Genomic DNA, 16,403 nt, shown 5'->3' with positions numbered 1-16,403 from the left:
AGTAAAAGCTTGTCGTATGTTGAATTATATGTATGGTATATATTAATTTAATTTCTGAAGTAAACATTTACATTAATATAAAGGCAAAATAATAGTAGTATGTTTAAAATACCTAATTTTCATTGTTTTTAATTTTCAACTTAAACCCGTCAAAATATGGATGCTCAAGAATGTCTTTAGCAGAAATACGATGCACAGGATCATAAATGAGCATTTTCTGAATCAAGTCTATGCCTCGGTCATTCAAATTTTTTAACTGGTTAGTAAGCTGATTTGTCGACCAACATGGAAAGGTACTTTTATAATCTGGTAATGTTGTTACTCCAGGCCACGTTTCCTCAGTTGGTGTCTTTAAAATTCTGAATATCCGGAAAAGTTGGTCAATTTCTGAGTCGCCTTGAAAAAGTGGTTTCCTTGTAGACATTTCAGCGAATATGCAACCAATGGACCAAACGTCCACTGGACAAGAGTATCGTTGTGAACCCAATAAAACTTCTGGTGCTCTGTACCAAAGAGTAACAATTTCATGGGTGTAGATGCGAACTGGGATACCAAAAGAACGACCAAGTCCAAAGTCCGCTACCTTTATTACACCCTGCTTATCTATAAGCAAATTTTGAGGCTTCAGATCTCGATGAAGAACTCTACGTCGGTGACAGAATAAAATAGCACTTGTTATTTGATACAAATAACTCCGCACCAACTCAGTTTCCATTGGTTTTCCTGGCGGCAACGTATCCATATATTTCTTTAAATCCATGGATAAGAATTCAAAGATTAGGTATAACCTGTTCTCTTCCATTAGAACATCTTCCAAACATACAATGTTTGGATGCTTCAGCTCTCTTAACAGCGATATCTCCCTTATGGCTGTCGATGGTATTCCTTCATCGTCCGACTCCAGGCGAATTTTTTTCATCGCTACTATTTGTCCTGTTACACGATTGCGGCCCTTATAAACCACGCCGTATGTGCCTTCACCAATCTTTTCTATTTTCTGAAAGTCTTCCATTTTAAACGACGTGAATAAATTTCTGCGAGATGAACTTATGTTTAAAACAATAAACCTGGCTTACAACAAAAGTGAAATAAAATTTTCAATCTGCCAAGACAAATTTCGCGCTCACTTATACTGGAAAATAATGGAAAATAATGGAAAACACACCTTTCACACATGCAACTCTGAATTAAACGAGCATTCTTCTGTCGCCATTTTTACCGCTTTCCAATGCGCAAATCCCTTTCGCTCGCATAGAATTGTCGGTCATGAGTCGTTCGTTTATCTCGCTTGTACATTCTTCACATTTGATGTAAATCGTTGGCCGCACTAGGCACCTAAAGTGGCAAGAACGTGAATGTGTGAATTTACCAAAACGAAGGAAAAGGGAAAAGAAATAATTTTTTCCTCAAGTGAAACGTTGAGTGAGGAAATTAAACGAAAACTGAACTAAATCTGCAGTTTCGATAAAATATTGAAGTCAGAATTCTAGTGCAAAATTGAATATTTTGAATTGTAATGTATGGTGAAGTGTGCGAAAGATTGAGGCATATCCATTGCTAATTAAAGTGTGAAAAGAAAATAAAAGGTGCTGTAGTAACAATAGGGAAGCAGGCAGTAGAAAAATCGTGGTCGTTGTTCTAGTATCAGTGAGCAGAATCAGAGCCCAGGTCAGAAAAAGAGACATTAATTACAGAGCTGTTGAAACAGCGTGGCGAGGTTGGTTGGTAGCGGTAGACTACGAAACTGGCGACAGTCGGATCGGGGAGTTGAAGTAATAAATTCAGCTGCACTTGGAACTAAACTCTTTATTGTTACGCGATCAAGACGACCAAACATAGTCCAGAGCCGATTTTTTGAAAGCAGAGTGCGGGAAGTGCTTGGCTGTTGGCTCGCAAGTAAATAAAATAAAATGAAAATCTGAAGGTGCGTACTAAACAAAGACGATTTTTTTTGTAAATAATAATAAGAGCGAATGTGTGGCGCAAAGCCTGTAATATCGGTTTGTATTTGTCGTTGAAAGTGCCACACAGGCAGGCTGCGTTAAATCGCAACACACATATACACAGGCCTAGGAAAATTGAATAAACACGCCGCAAACTTTTCATCACGCCACTGGCATGATTGTCTGCTGTGCAGTTAAATTCACTACAATCTCGCTACTTTATGAATTCTCATTTCGTTGATACTTTAAAAACATTCTGGAAACATATCCATTGGGATCAAAATTGCAAAAAAAATTTATACCAAGTGGATTTTTAGGTTATGTTACACAGATGAATTATTTTTGGAGTGCATTAGCTCTTTCTTGTGGTTATTCGCATTGGTCACAAGCGAATAAGCGAATGCAAAGTTAGCATATATTAGAATACATTAGACAAAAGTAAAATCACCAACTTTCCTGATTCGCTATTTATTATGCGAAAGGTTTTATTAAAGCAAATGTAGTACCGGCCAGTGAACACAGGTCAGATTTAATGTTTTGCAATGCAATAGGAAAAGTTATTCCTTTACATACTTAAGGTAACAACGCGTATACATATGTATGGAGCTAAATATAAACATCTTCTGGTTTAGACTTTAAGTCTAAAATAATGACTACAGATATTTTAACTCCAATGATTGTAGTTGATGTGACAGAATAAAAGTCTCTATAAATTTTTGTGGACATCAACTGAAGTTGCATTTCTTGGCCATAATTCTATCTTAAACAGTAGAGTGCAAATCATTGGTACAGCGTATCAAAAACAAAAACTCCTTTCTCAGTTTTTTTTAGGCAACGGACTGGTAGCACTTCTAGGACTTAGGGTTAGATGCAAAGTGTGAACATCTAAGAATTCTGTGCAACAGAATTATACTATGTACATATGTATATACACACGTGTGCCTACATAAATACAACTTAAACACATAAGTCAAGATTTAAGATCAAGACTTGAGGAAACTAAATTCATATCAATGCTTATAATCATTGTTTGTCAAATTGAACCACTTTATTTTTTCAGCCCTAAAAGTATAATACTAAACGTGAACAGTGAAAAAGCCAGGGCTTATTTGATACAAAATGGAATCGCAATCGACAACCATTATTAAGAACCCTAATAACAACCATTCTGACAACTACAATTTAACCCAGCAACAACCATCGCTACAAAACAACAATCTTGCTGTTACCGCACCGCCATTTACTCCATCTTCCCTTAATAGCAATGGCAACAGTACAAGCAACAATAATTTGACTGGTCAACAGACTAATAATGCAATCGCGCCCGCCCAATCCTATACACCTGTGCCAGCTGCCGCTACTGCTTCATTGCATAGTGCCGGTGCCACCTCAGCAGGGCATCCTATCTATAATCAGGCTATGCATTCCTCGAATGTGTTTGTACCAGCGCCAGGTGTTCATCAAGCTGGGCCAATGTATGCAGCTATGATGCCCGCGCAACTTCCGAGTAATGTCTATGTAAACAATGTTACCGCCAATGTGAATCTGCATGGATGGACACATGCGGTACCAACGTACATACCAGGTGGAGCGCAACACTACATCCACGGTGATGTACCATCTGATCAGGTAGTTAAATGGTTGTTTTATACTTCAATGAAATATTTGTATAAACAGGCGACTTTTTTTCAGAATCCTTCTGTTATGCAGGCGATGCCAGCTATACCCGTAGCGTTGACTCCTTCAAATGCTCTTGTTGCTGCTGGCGGGAATGGCAATCCAACTTCTCAAATCGGTAACATGAGTAGCCGCGGTTCTCGCCGCGGTCGCGGTCGAGGTGGAAGCGGCGGTTCACGCCGTGGAGATTACAATAATCAAAGGCATCCACCACCGGAAGGAAGTCCAGCACCTCAGCAGCAAATGGTACAAACACAGGAGCAAATCGGCCAACAATTGCCATTGGCTCAGCAACAACAACCGCAACAAGTAGAGCAGACTAGTCAATTAATGGCTAGTGGACCGCCAAGTTATGCCGCACAACCGCAATACGCGCACGCACCAACATACGCCGCATATCCATATCAAACGTACTTTGCGACACAGAATCCAATGTTGCATCCAGCGCAGGCCGCTCAACAAGCCACTGGTACCCCTCTGTATGTTTCACACATGCCTATGTACAATCCACACCACGTCTACAATTACATGGGCGGTCAATTCGTCTATCCGCCCGTCATAAATCCGCCCGAGTATCAGTTTTTGCCTGGCGAAGACGGCCAATGCGATGATCGTCAAAATCCTGATGGTATGGTGGCTCCAATGTGGCATACACATGCTATTTATACCGACGAGTACGGTATGAGTCCTGAAATGCATGGAGCAGCCGGTGATGAAATAAATCACAACACTTCCTCTCTGGATTCTGCTGATCCCCCTACCTTGCTTAGTCCGAACTATGCAATCTATGATCCACAAATGCACGATGTGCAACAACATATGGGTATGATGCAAATATACGATGATACACATATAGCGCAAATGCAGGGAATGCATCCCGCGACTTCAGTTACGCAGGTAAGACGTTTTTGATAAAGTCATTGAGAATACAAAATTAATATTTTCTATAATCTACAAACACTTACATAGCTTGAAGATGAAATGGGAGAGTGTAGCACACAGCCTGGCGCCATACAAATGGTAACTTCTGGGGCAATCATTTCGGCTGGCTCCATACAAATGTCCAACGAAACACAAATTATTCACCATGGCCATCCGCAACATCAGGCTCAGCACATAATACAAAACACAGTCATGGAATTGAAGCAACAACAATCAAGCGGTAAGTTTCTATTTGTTTTTCTTTTCATATAGCGCGTGAATGAGGTTATATCAATTGGCAAACTTAGTTGAAAACATCAAAGCATATCGAAAATATTAAAACTGGAATTGATGCGGATATTGTGCTTTATGCCATAGCTAGAAGGCGCTTAGATGGACGTTTAATTCTTATCATACGGCTAGGCATAAAAAAATGTGCTCCTAAACTTTTTTGCTCTAAGTAAATTCGCTAGTTTAGTTTATTCGCCTCTAATAATTGATTACATTTAAAATTCCTACAATATTCAGTTTAGTTTTGCAGCTCATTTCCCTGCTGGCACTGGCCGTTTCGTTATCTAACATTTAAGAATGCTATCAATATAATTAAAACGCTTTACTGCATAGAAAGATCCGCTGTGGCAGTCTTGTAGCGTAAATAATTTTCAATTGTGTTGATTGTAAAAAGCTCATATATTAAACCAGCAAGCGGGGAGGTGAGACGGAAAGAAAACACTATAATTGCTCCTGCACATATGTTTTATTATATAATATATGGGTGATTCACAAGGTGCCGTAAGTGTCGTATTGCCGCATGTCCTCAAGTTTTGAACGGTTAAATAAATATTTAGAGGACTCGAAGCGGCAACCAACTATTTTCTACTGTGTGAAGATTCATAATTGACTTGTACGGTAACTTGTAAACCCCCTAAATATATTTTTAGCCGTTTTAAGTGTACGACATACAACAATACGAGCGTTACGACACCCTGGGGAATACCCCAATAATATGAATATATTGTTGATAACATTTTCTGCAGTAGGCGTTTAAAGCCTCTTTTCTAATGCACCTTTGTTGTGCACGTCGAGTGCACGTCGGTACTTCAGTGGTTACTAAGATATGAAAGATATGAAAAGAAATAGGTTGTTTGCTTAAAAATGTGTATAAAATTATTTTCTTCTACACAATTGCATATCTGTTAACTTTCTATAAATTGTTTTTATGTCCACTAAGATAAATTGTTTATTCGTTTCGTTTTGTATTGCAGCAGTCATTGACTTGTGCTAATCGAATGTTCAGTCACTTTTCTATCGCAAAATGATAAAGTTTACAATATTTATTCAGTATTTACTCTACAAAGTTATGAGCTATGATACTTTAGTGTAAGCACTGCGTGTTTGGCTTTTGTTTTTAGAAAATTTGAAGTTTACCCAAATTAATTGAGAATTTTTTTTCATATACCCTTACTTCTAAACTTTAAATTACCAATAACGATTTACAAAAAAAAAATGATTTTTCCCATTACTTCACCATTAAAAAATATGGTCTCGGGTACCCTCAAAAGCTTGCTAGCGTGCGCCTCTGTTAATAATAATGGAGTAAAGTCAGTAAGTCAGTCACTACCATTCGATTGGTCCCAGGTTTGATGCCAATTTTGGGCACGAAGCATCAAATTGAGCCCTAATCGCCAGCAGGGCGTAAGCGGCAAAATATTGATAGAATTCGCATACGCACAGGATGTAGCGGACGGAAATTTAGTCTTAATATATAAAAGGTGGGCGTAGCTTTTATTTGATCTTAATATTACACGCAATCCGTGCACGACGTTTGGGAGAGTTGTAGCGGCATAAATATTTCCCAGACATTGTTGCTGAAGTGACAGTCTTTGGCGGCAACATCATGGTAGGGCAACTCTCCTCTGTCTGTTCATAATATGTACATATTTTGAGGTATTCTAGAATTGTTTCTTTTAAATTTTGGGTTGATAAACCAGTAACTTTGTTTTTCACAATCCGTTAGCATTGGCTTATATTGAAGGTCACTTCATTGAGAATATAACCGACAAATTATGTAGTCTAGGTTGTAGGCAAGAATGATAGAGATATTGCGAAGAGCGCTTACGTCAGACTTGTCAAAATCGCGAAAAATAAAGTGACAGTTTGTAATGGCACCATCGGAGATACTCAATTCGCCTTGGTTGATTGTCGGTATGGCTGTATACAATTCAAAATTATTACGAATTTTAGTCGTTAGGCGACAAGAACAAAGCATTGAAACTCTTGAAAATGCCGGGAAAACCTGAAGAACTGCTTGGTCTTTACAAACGAAGAGATATTTAGTGCAGCTTTTATCTGCCCCAAATATATAAAAATAGAAAAAGTTTCAAAACCATTGAATTATAGGCGAGGGAAACTATAAAAATAATAAACGTTAGATTTCTGTTGTCCGTCTGTATTAAGTTGTTGTATTTAACAATTTATTATATTTTCAATGTGGCACCGCAAAAACGCACAAAAATGCATTCAACAAAACAAAGACGAACAGGCGAACCTAAATAGTAGCTATGGGAGTAAAAACAGAGCAATAAAAGCTAGAGCAGTAGGAGTAGCTGGAGCACACATGAATACTGGGTTGCCCATATTCGACGGACCCATGTGCCTTTGGGCCCATTCCAATCGACGAGGCTTGTCCGCAGGCAACAATCTTTGCGTCAATTGAATCTTATACGGGAATAAAAGCAAATCAATGCGGATAATTCGCTGTAAAGTGGTCCGAGCAATGCCCAACTGCTGAGAACGGCGATTTTGGGATGTCCTTGGAGACGCCTTGGTCGGTTTTGATTTGGCCTCTTTGGATTAGAAAGAGCATCACCCGTCGAAAACCTTTCGTACAAACGTTTAATGGTGTTCTTAGAAGGCGCACTTTTCACATTATTTAATTTTTTATACGCACGTTGAGTTTTCACAATAGACTTCTTTTGTTAAATGTAAATTTCAACAATTTGGGAGCACTCGCGTGGCGTGTACTGTTCCATGGTAAAAATCTGCTTGGGCTGACGCTTCCAACGCGGTATGTCATTAAGCGATCTGACGTCTCTGTCAAAAGATACAGGGTTGCCAGATGGGTCCGTCGAATATGGGCAACCCTGTAATTGCACAAGTACAGCTTCGGCCGATGTCGAATTTTATGCTACTACTCCACTTGAACTTTTGTTTGACTATTATTCTGAGCGATACATAGCAGTAATGAAAAGCAGCTTAGAGCGAGCCAAACCAGCTGATCACGCGCTTTATGCTTCGGTGAATAAAAAAAAAACTGTTGATATTTTTACTATCGCATTTTTTTTCATTTATTTATTTATATATTAAGAGCACACAAAATGAATTAAAAAAAAAATTTTCATGGATTTATGCGTCCTTGAAGTGGAAGGGGAAAACAAAAGGCAGTGTCCTCGTCGTCACGATTTCTACCCTTGTGGCCATTTGAAAAAAAAAAAGATGACAAATTCTTAATTAATATGAATGTCATTATCGTATGACGTAGAAAAAAAGGGAAAAACATTTTTTTTCATAAAATGGCGGCTACTCAAAAAGTTCGCCGTCCGCTCAAACCAGTCTAGCTGTCGCGTCACTAAAATAGTTGTAACTTCGAAAATAATTCGAATTTTGAAAAATCCTTTTAGGGAGATATTTTTGAATATCGAATTTTGAGAAAAAAAAATTTTAATTTTTTCAAATTTCTAGACTAGAATACCCCCTTAGCGGATCGTTTTCATGGCGTGTATACACTCGGAGTTGCTATTAAAACTGGTTTATTTGGTCTATTTTAACATAAACTGAAAGTCTTACCTGCTCTGTTATTCTAAACGTAATAAAATGCTGGCAGGTTCTTGGCAAATCATGCATTGCATATTCAATTTATTATACAATTTTTTATTAATGTATATCTCACAGTATTGTATGCGACAAAAAAATGCTGCACTAGTTTTTGTTTTGTTTTTTAGTGACTGGCAATTTTTAAAATTATAAATTAATTTTCAAAACTGATGGACAACCATTTGCAATAATTCATACAATGGCAAAGTTCAAATAATATTAAATTAATAGTCATTTTCATATTTCATCGCTATTTTCTCTTTTTGTTTCTTGTTTCTTGTTTCTAAATAATACTAATAACAAGTTTCTAAATATCGAATTCTAACGTTTTTATTATTATTACTTTTTATTTTGTACATTTTCCAATTTCAATGTTGTTTTTAAGGTTGTATACTTATATTTTCTATTTTCTATTTTATATAATTATTTATCATATTATAATTAGTTCTTTGCGTTTATATGCCTAGAATTCGGTGCCAGCTTAAACGCTGTGCTTATTGATTCCGTTGCTTCACATTGTTGCTTTTGCGTACTTAGCGTACCTATATTTGCTTCGTTTATTCTATTTTTCATTTGCATTTGCATTTGCAATTAAAATCTACTTAAATAAAAAATGTTGGCAATCCGCACTGAGGTGAATAGCCTGCCGTGCAGGACGCATTTTATACGAGTAAAAATTTACTGTTCACAATCGTCAAACGCTTTTCGTTTTGAGCACTTTGTAATAAATATCAAAGGATAGCTGGAAAAGAAGACGCATTTAGGAAAATTCTAAAAAAATATATTAGAGCATTAATAATTAACTGACTTATGGACATCTATATATGTTTGTATATATGTATTTATAAGCGACACATCGACAAAGTCGTTTTCAACGAGTTAACAGTGTTTTTATTATTTCATCGCATCGAAATTATTTGCACATTAACGTATAAATATGTATGTATGTATACAGTTTTGAGTTGCTTGTAAACAATACTATTTTCGCTTCACAATCACATTCACTCTCATTCTACATATGTATGCCTAGCACTATACACATAAACTTCAAGTACATTACCGATTTAAAAGGATTTGGAGCGAATCGACGTATCTCTGTCGCTTCTTCTTCTAATCTCTACCATTTTACATTTTACAACTTGCTTTTTCTCTTTATAAATTCACATTTACATATACTTTGTAATAATGCTGAAGGTTCCATAACAACAAATAATAATCGTTCAACATTTTCGTTTGCATTCACATTAAAATATTTTATACATTAGTATAGTACAATAGTAATTTGGTTCGAAATTTTTGGTACTTTTTGCTTGGATACAAACTCATGCGAGTAGGCTTCGAATTGGGGCTTCTCAATATTCTGCCCGATGCTGTAACGCGAGTTTATTGTTTCGATTAGCTATTTTTATTTCTATAAATGATTAATAATTAGCTAGTGGCTAGAATTTTAAATTTGTGTGTGTGTTTGTGTGAGTGTATTGGGTGTATGCGTATTAAAAGTTAGCTTAAATATTGAATAAGTTCTGCGATTATTTCTGTGTATAGATATTTGATTTTCACCTTTCAAGTTTAACATTGGATAGTTATTTAAAAAAATATCGCTCTGGCTTGTAGTCTTGACAGCGTTGCACTTTACCTAGATGTACTATGTATGTATGTATATGTGTATGTGTATGTATTAGTCACAGTCTTTCGCTGTTACCGTGACACTTTCCCCGTTCATTTAACCCTTATCTGGCTCGTTTGCTTAATTAACATTCTCAAATATAATCGTAGGATATAATTCCAAGTTCATGATTATACTTCTCTTATAACTTCGATTCCGCGCCAGTTTTGTTGGGTTCATTTAAAAATCTCCTTTCTGCTTCTTCGTTTTGTGGGCTGGGTAGGGTTTTCACAATTTTTGGTACAATGGTTATGGGTTGGTCCTCCTCGTCCTCTGCTTCTTCGCCTTGCTCTTCGTCAATGGGCGTGAGTGTATCAATTTGCATCGGTGTTTCATCGGAGGTGGTGCATCGCTTTAGGCAGGGTGCTAAGAAGCTTGTGATGGTAGATAGCGCGAATAATCCACCAGCCATGTAGAATGGCAAATCGTAGCTTTGTGTTGCATCGTAAACGGCGCCTGCGAGTGGCGATCCAATGATGGCGGCAAAACCTCTGAATAAAATGAGCAGCCCAAATGCGTTGGTGAGCTTGTCAAGGCCCAGTAGATCGACTAGAATAATTGACGTCAGCGAAATGTAGCCGGAGATAGCGGCACCAAAGAAAACGGCCATGGTCACATAGGCACCGTAGGAAGAACACAGCGGCGTTAATGTCACGGCAACAGTCGAAACTAGTAGGCAAACATTGTTGAGAAATAGCGAGTCGACTCTGGGGAAATCTGCTACATAGCCGCAAATTACTCTGCCAAATGTGTTTGTTATGCCGATAATTGAGAGTAGAAACGATGCTGAGCCTTCTTCAATGCCGTCCTTTTTTGCCGCATCCACCAGATACACAAATGGCACATACAGTCCCGCCATGCCGAATATGTTGGAGATGCCGATGAGCATGAAAACTGGGTCCTTAAGCAGGCTGACGTCCAACATTGTATTGAAAACGGATTTGATGGAGTCGGGTATGGCGAGGCATGGGCACAGATCGTATTGGTCTCGTCCTTTTTCCGCTTCGGCTAGGGGATCATGCACACGCACACTTTGCATGCTCTTCTCATACTTGGTTAGCGATAGAACGGAATTGCGATAGTTAGTGAGCGACTTCTGCGATTGGTATTGTGGCAGATTTGTAACGGATCCCGAATAGAAAATATCTTTACGTGACATCGGTCTAACCATTTTGCCACTATCCTGACGTTGTGAAAGTGACATTTTCGATGAGGTAAAACCCATTTCTACACCATTGCTGTCGATATCACCGCGTGATGATGCGCGAATGGCTGCCAAGGATGGTTGAAAACGTTCACTAGCTGATGTTTTGCGTACGCGGTTAAAGGAAGGCACCGAACCATTCTTTGGAAGACTTTGATGATCGGCCATAAAGGCGGGCTGTGAGGCGTTGCGAGTCATTACGTCTGACGAGTTGTAAGGGCTGGTTTCAGTTTCGGAGTTGCGATGCGATCGCCTGCCACCGCTGCGCCTCACATCCAATTGACCGTTGCTATCCACAGTTGGCGGGCTCTGGGCTCCAGTTTGATATTCGGCAACTTTCGCTTCGGTGATGGTTGGTAGGGTTGAAACGGGTTGTAGAGTGCCCTGTTGTGCGAGCAGCTCTAAGTTGAGACTGGAGTGCACTCCAGGATCGGCGTTCAGTGGCATTTTCATTTTGCGCTCCATCGTACCATCTGGTAATTGTACCATGAAGTGCGAACCAACGATTGAGCCGCGCTCAAGTTGCAACTGCTTTTCCTCGTACATACGCTGCATGAGGGGTTTGACCTTCTTCTTTTTGGGGTAGGTGAGCGGGCGCATCATAGCACCGAAAATGGCGCAATTTAAAATGAGCCCAGCAAAGATGAGTAGCGCATTCTTCCAGCCGTACAGCTGCAACAAGTACGTAGCCAATGGCGCGAAGGCAAAAGTACCAAAACCTGAGCCACACACTGCAATACCAGTTGCCAACGAACGCTTTGTTTCAAAGTAGTAACCGACGGCTACAACTGCTGGCAAATAAATCATACCGAAGCCAAAACCACCGATCACACCATACGTCAGCATCAGCATATTGATGGACGTGCTCATCGTGCTCAACACGAATGCAATGCATCCCACAACGCTACCCGCGATGCACACCGTGCGACAACCAAATTTATTCGCTAATGCGGACACAATCGGACCAGCACTCAGGTAAACACCACTCAATAGACTGCCTACCCAGGCCACTTTACCTTTGCCTTCACCAAAATAATCGACGAATTCACCAAGGAATATGCCAAACGTGTACGCGATACCGTCAACAATCATGTTGCACATAAACGATGCGAAGCAGATAACCCAGCCGTAACCACCATCTGGCGGTGGTGGCAGCTCGGCATATTCACTGAGGTCGTCATCGTCGTCCGGACTGACGGTACCCTCTTGCAGGTCGGCGGTCAGGCGGGCGGCTTCTTCACACGCAACTTCACTGTCCGTACGATCGAATTTACGTAAACGCGTACCGGAACCCAGAGTATTTGTATCACCCATTTTTTTTCTTAATGCTATTTCTTAGTTAGGTTGAATAACGTGACGTTTTGTTATGCTAGAGGTATTAAATTTTTTAGAGTTTTAAACTTTTCTTCAACTTAGTGTCTTCACTTTTCCTTTTACTTATTTTTTAAGTGGTTGACTTTTTAGAGTTTAAGTATTTTTCTTACTCCATCTAAAACATTGGTTCTCACTTTGTTCTTGTGTGTTCACACGATTGTGTTTTAAAAAATGTATATTTGCTTGTGTGCTTCTTCTTGTCGTTCTTCACCACTACACCAGGACCATGCTTTTATTTTTTATTTGCCTTTTTGTCTTCTACTCTACGCTTTCTCTTTTTTGTCCCTTTTTGCTTTCTGATTTAACTTTAACTTTTTCTTTAAACAAACGGTTCTGGTTGAATATCTTTTGTTGTTTTATATTTATGTGCGTAATATTTTTTTGGTGTTTTTTTTTGTAAGAGCGCAGCTCTAGAACTTGCAACCACGATTATTGATGGTCAATTGTTACGGTTCAGCAAAGTTCAATATTAATTTAAATTTCTTCCTTTTGGATTTCGGCGTTGTTTAAGGTTTATCTCACTGACTACGACGGCTGACATTCGCTGCTTCATTGACTCCACACATTTGTTCGCTCGCGCTGTTGGTTACTTGGCTGGTTGTTGGGTGGTGGGCCGCTACAACACTATTGCCGCTCTTCGTTGCCGAAGTGTGCCACACAACTGCTAAGTTGAGTTGTGCCAGCAGCGGCAGTAGTTATTCTCCTTCAGGGGTGGCTGAGTGATGAGCGCTCCAAGCTTACTTGCGGGCATGAGAGCGACAAACGTATGACAGTTTCGGTGCGCTGCAACCAGCACCGCTATTGACGCTCTGAGTACGCCGTGCTTTGCTCGCGAAATGAGTGCGACTACTATGAGTATATATTTGCTATTGATATTATTTATTTGATAATTTTTTGATATTCTTATTCACTTTGTTTTGTTGTCGTTATCGAATGGAATGGCTGTATTTTTGTTTTGTTTTATTTCAATGATGTTTTTGTTTTATTTGCTTTTACTATTTGTTCGTATGTGCTATGGCTATGCGCTGCAGTTACTATGCAGTGCACTTGAGCTTTTTTATCATTTACTTTATGTGCTACCGGATAACCGATTTTATATGAATATTCTGCAGTATTTAAATAACATAACACTATATTTTTAATATTTCTGCCTTTGCGTATATTTAATAAAAAATACGCGCGCAATCAAAGAGGTGAGTTAGTGCTTTTGTGTCTAAAAATTTGCAATGAAATGGATTTTTTAAGTCTGTTTGAAAAATTGCATCAGTTGGGATTTGTTTGGCATTGCATTGCAGCGTGTTTGGTTTATTTGCTGTTTTTCAGTTGAGCTGAAATTTGTGTGTTGATTCCTGAAAAGATGCTTATTTGCTGCGTAGTAATTTAAAATATTGCTTTTATTTTTGATAAATGAATTTTCCAAGCATCTGATTGACTCTTTGTTCGGGTGTATTCTGTAGCTTATTTTCTACTCGCTGTTGTTTATACATACGAACATATATGCATATGTATATACATGAGATTTTCCTTTGTCACTCTTCTCGGCGCTTTATCTAATATTTTCTTATTTTTTCGCCAATGTGCCGTACCAGCTGTCCATTGCTGCTTTCTTCTATGCGATGTTTTTATGTATAATTTGTTGTACGTATTTTTTTGACTATTTTATATCTGCCTGCCAATTACTGCCTCTGTTGCTCCTCACTTCCGCTTTTGCCGTTGTATTGCGTTTATGCGCTTGCTGTAACTTGTATTTTTAGTATGAATTTGTTGCTGTTCTTGAAATACTTAAACGCTTTGGGGCGTATTTGCAGTTAGTCTGTGCTTTTTTGTTATTCCTTGCTAATTTTTTTAAAATTCTATTCTTGTTTTTCTGTTTCCATTTGAGTTTGTATTGACAGCAAATAAAAATGTACGGAACCGTTGACACTCTACCTTTGTATTTCGCATATTCAGCTCGTGAAGTCTTTTTCGTTGTGGCAATAGCAGATAATTCCTTTCCTCCTCTGGCTGCTTCCTTCCTTCCGCTCTTCCTTTTCAATGTTCTTGCTGCTCGAATGCCACACGTCGTCGTCGTCGTTTGGTGGGTGTATTAAGGGTTTTAAACAAATTATGGCTGCAGGCAGCAGCCTACTTAACTGTTTGCTTAGGGGCCCTATTAGTTTTCAAGTGCGCTAACGTTTTGCTTACTTTTGCAAAATTTAATACATTTACCTATCCGTCAGTACACACGCACTTTCATTAAATTCTTCGCACTGCACTTAATAGCTCATTTTCCGTGACTAAGCGACTATTCCGTTCCGTTTGTGGTAGTTTAATTTATTTATTTACGTTGTTTTGATTTATATTTTTGAATTTTCCGTTTTGTTCTACGACCGCAAAGCTTCCGTTTTGCTTCTTGAGAATGAATATTTAATTTTTCTTTTTATACAACCATGTTATATGTTAGCCGACCGAGTGCTCCGTTTCGTTCGACGTGTGATCGATAAATGTTTTCAACAAAAACAACAATTTCACGAGCTTGTTACAAAGAACATTGTCGCCACAGCCGCAGCCAACGCTACATCTACAGCCACTGGTACCAGCACTGCTGCTACTGTTGCTGTTGCTGTCGCTATTAGTTTTGTTTAGTATTCACCGTCGTCGTCTCAGTTGTCTCAGTCGCCTCCGTTGTCGTTATTAAAGTGTTTGCCCTCTATGCTTGCCTAACATCTCCATAATTTCTCACTTATTGTATTGTAATTTTTGCAGTAAAAACTGTCAATTAAAAAATTTGCTGCTCTTTTTTTTTTTTTCGTTTTTTTTTACTATTTACGCCTAGCATACGAAATTATTTTGGACGATTCTGTTCTGCACAAAATGGCTGCTTGATTTTGGTAATGACGTCGTGGCGTCGCCGTTGACCACGCGCTGAAGTCGCTGGCGCTGATTCTCAACCCACCCAAAACAATTTCGATAACTTCTTTTTACGACTATTTAAACTGGATAATAAATTTATAAATGAATGGTGCTGTAGTAGCTAGTGGCGGGGGTCTACCAGTGTTACACTGTACCAGCAGAAAGCACTCTTCGCTCGGTCGTAGCGCTGTCGACTGCCAACTGACCTGGCTATAAACTTGACAATGCACACACCTCATCGGAAATGTTCTATGCAGCACTCAAACTGTTATACGAATTCCAAAAGAAGATGGGGATGGACGGTCTCTTTGGCAGCGGAGTAAGGGCACGCATACGTAGCGTCATACCACCAACGAAGTACAAAATATGTAAACGTGTATGTCTATGGGAATTCTTTGTATTTTACTACAGTCAATTCTACATATCTTCCGTTTCCTCGCTCTCTCATCAGAGCAAGCGCACTGCGCCGTATTGCTCACGTTGAGCTCAAATTTTGTTGCGGCTGCTACTACTACCCATTCATCCACACGGCAATGCCAAGAAGGGCGCTCAATAGGCAAGCGACTTTGTTTGCATTCAAGTTTTTTTCGTTTTTTTGTTTTCTCAGCTTTTGCTTTGTTTTGCAAAAAGCAACTTTTGCTGAGAATACATTTTCTGGCGATTCACTTTATAATAAAAACATTACCTGGTAGTGTAGGGTTGAATTATGTAGTATTTTCAGGTATAAAAGTGGTGTGATATCTTGAGTATAATTGTATGAAAAAAAAAACAAACATTGTGTTGAGCGGAGAGCCAGAGCGCGTGGTTTTGAATGCGTCAACAACTGTGCCGCGAAGTCTGCTAAAAGAAATGG

The 16,403-nt window shown here is 38.8% G+C and overlaps 3 protein-coding genes across 3 annotated transcripts in view; 1 reads left to right on the top strand and 2 right to left on the bottom strand.

Moving 5' to 3' along the window:
* Window positions 1-15: 15 nt before the first annotated feature.
* On the bottom strand, window positions 16-1,159 carry LOC128860272 (cyclin-dependent kinase 1). The gene has a single exon (XM_054097687.1). The coding sequence runs from the start codon at window positions 1,010-1,012 to the stop codon at window positions 113-115; it is 900 nt and encodes a 299-aa protein (XP_053953662.1). The 5' UTR covers window positions 1,013-1,159; the 3' UTR covers window positions 16-112.
* A 90-nt stretch (window positions 1,160-1,249) lies between these two features.
* The window catches only part of LOC128860270 (PDZ and LIM domain protein Zasp), a 62,939-nt gene continuing 47,785 nt past the window's right edge, over window positions 1,250-16,403 (top strand). The window contains exons 1-4 of the mRNA XM_054097685.1: window positions 1,250-1,924; window positions 3,004-3,572; window positions 3,636-4,517; window positions 4,590-4,782. Of these exons, the coding sequence (XP_053953660.1) occupies window positions 3,063-3,572; window positions 3,636-4,517; window positions 4,590-4,782 (1,585 nt within the window). The 5' untranslated portion in view covers window positions 1,250-1,924; window positions 3,004-3,062. The remainder of the gene's footprint in view (window positions 1,925-3,003; window positions 3,573-3,635; window positions 4,518-4,589; window positions 4,783-16,403) is intronic.
* Window positions 8,426-15,765, bottom strand: LOC128860271 (monocarboxylate transporter 4). Its single transcript, XM_054097686.1, has one exon. The coding sequence runs from the start codon at window positions 12,596-12,598 to the stop codon at window positions 10,223-10,225; it is 2,376 nt and encodes a 791-aa protein (XP_053953661.1). The 5' UTR covers window positions 12,599-15,765; the 3' UTR covers window positions 8,426-10,222.

The sequence above is a fragment of the Anastrepha ludens genome, chromosome 4, assembly GCF_028408465.1.
Source record: "Anastrepha ludens isolate Willacy chromosome 4, idAnaLude1.1, whole genome shotgun sequence".
Classification (NCBI taxonomy): Eukaryota; Metazoa; Arthropoda; class Insecta; order Diptera; family Tephritidae; genus Anastrepha; species Anastrepha ludens.
The sequence above is the reverse complement of the archived record's forward strand: the minus strand, read 5'-3'. Positions and strand labels throughout refer to the sequence as shown.

Coding starts and splice junctions, on each gene's coding strand:
- LOC128860272 (XM_054097687.1), bottom strand. CDS start 1,012: ATGGAAGACTTTCAGAAAATAGAAAAGATTGGTGAAGGCACATACGGC.
- LOC128860271 (XM_054097686.1), bottom strand. CDS start 12,598: ATGGGTGATACAAATACTCTGGGTTCCGGTACGCGTTTACGTAAATTC.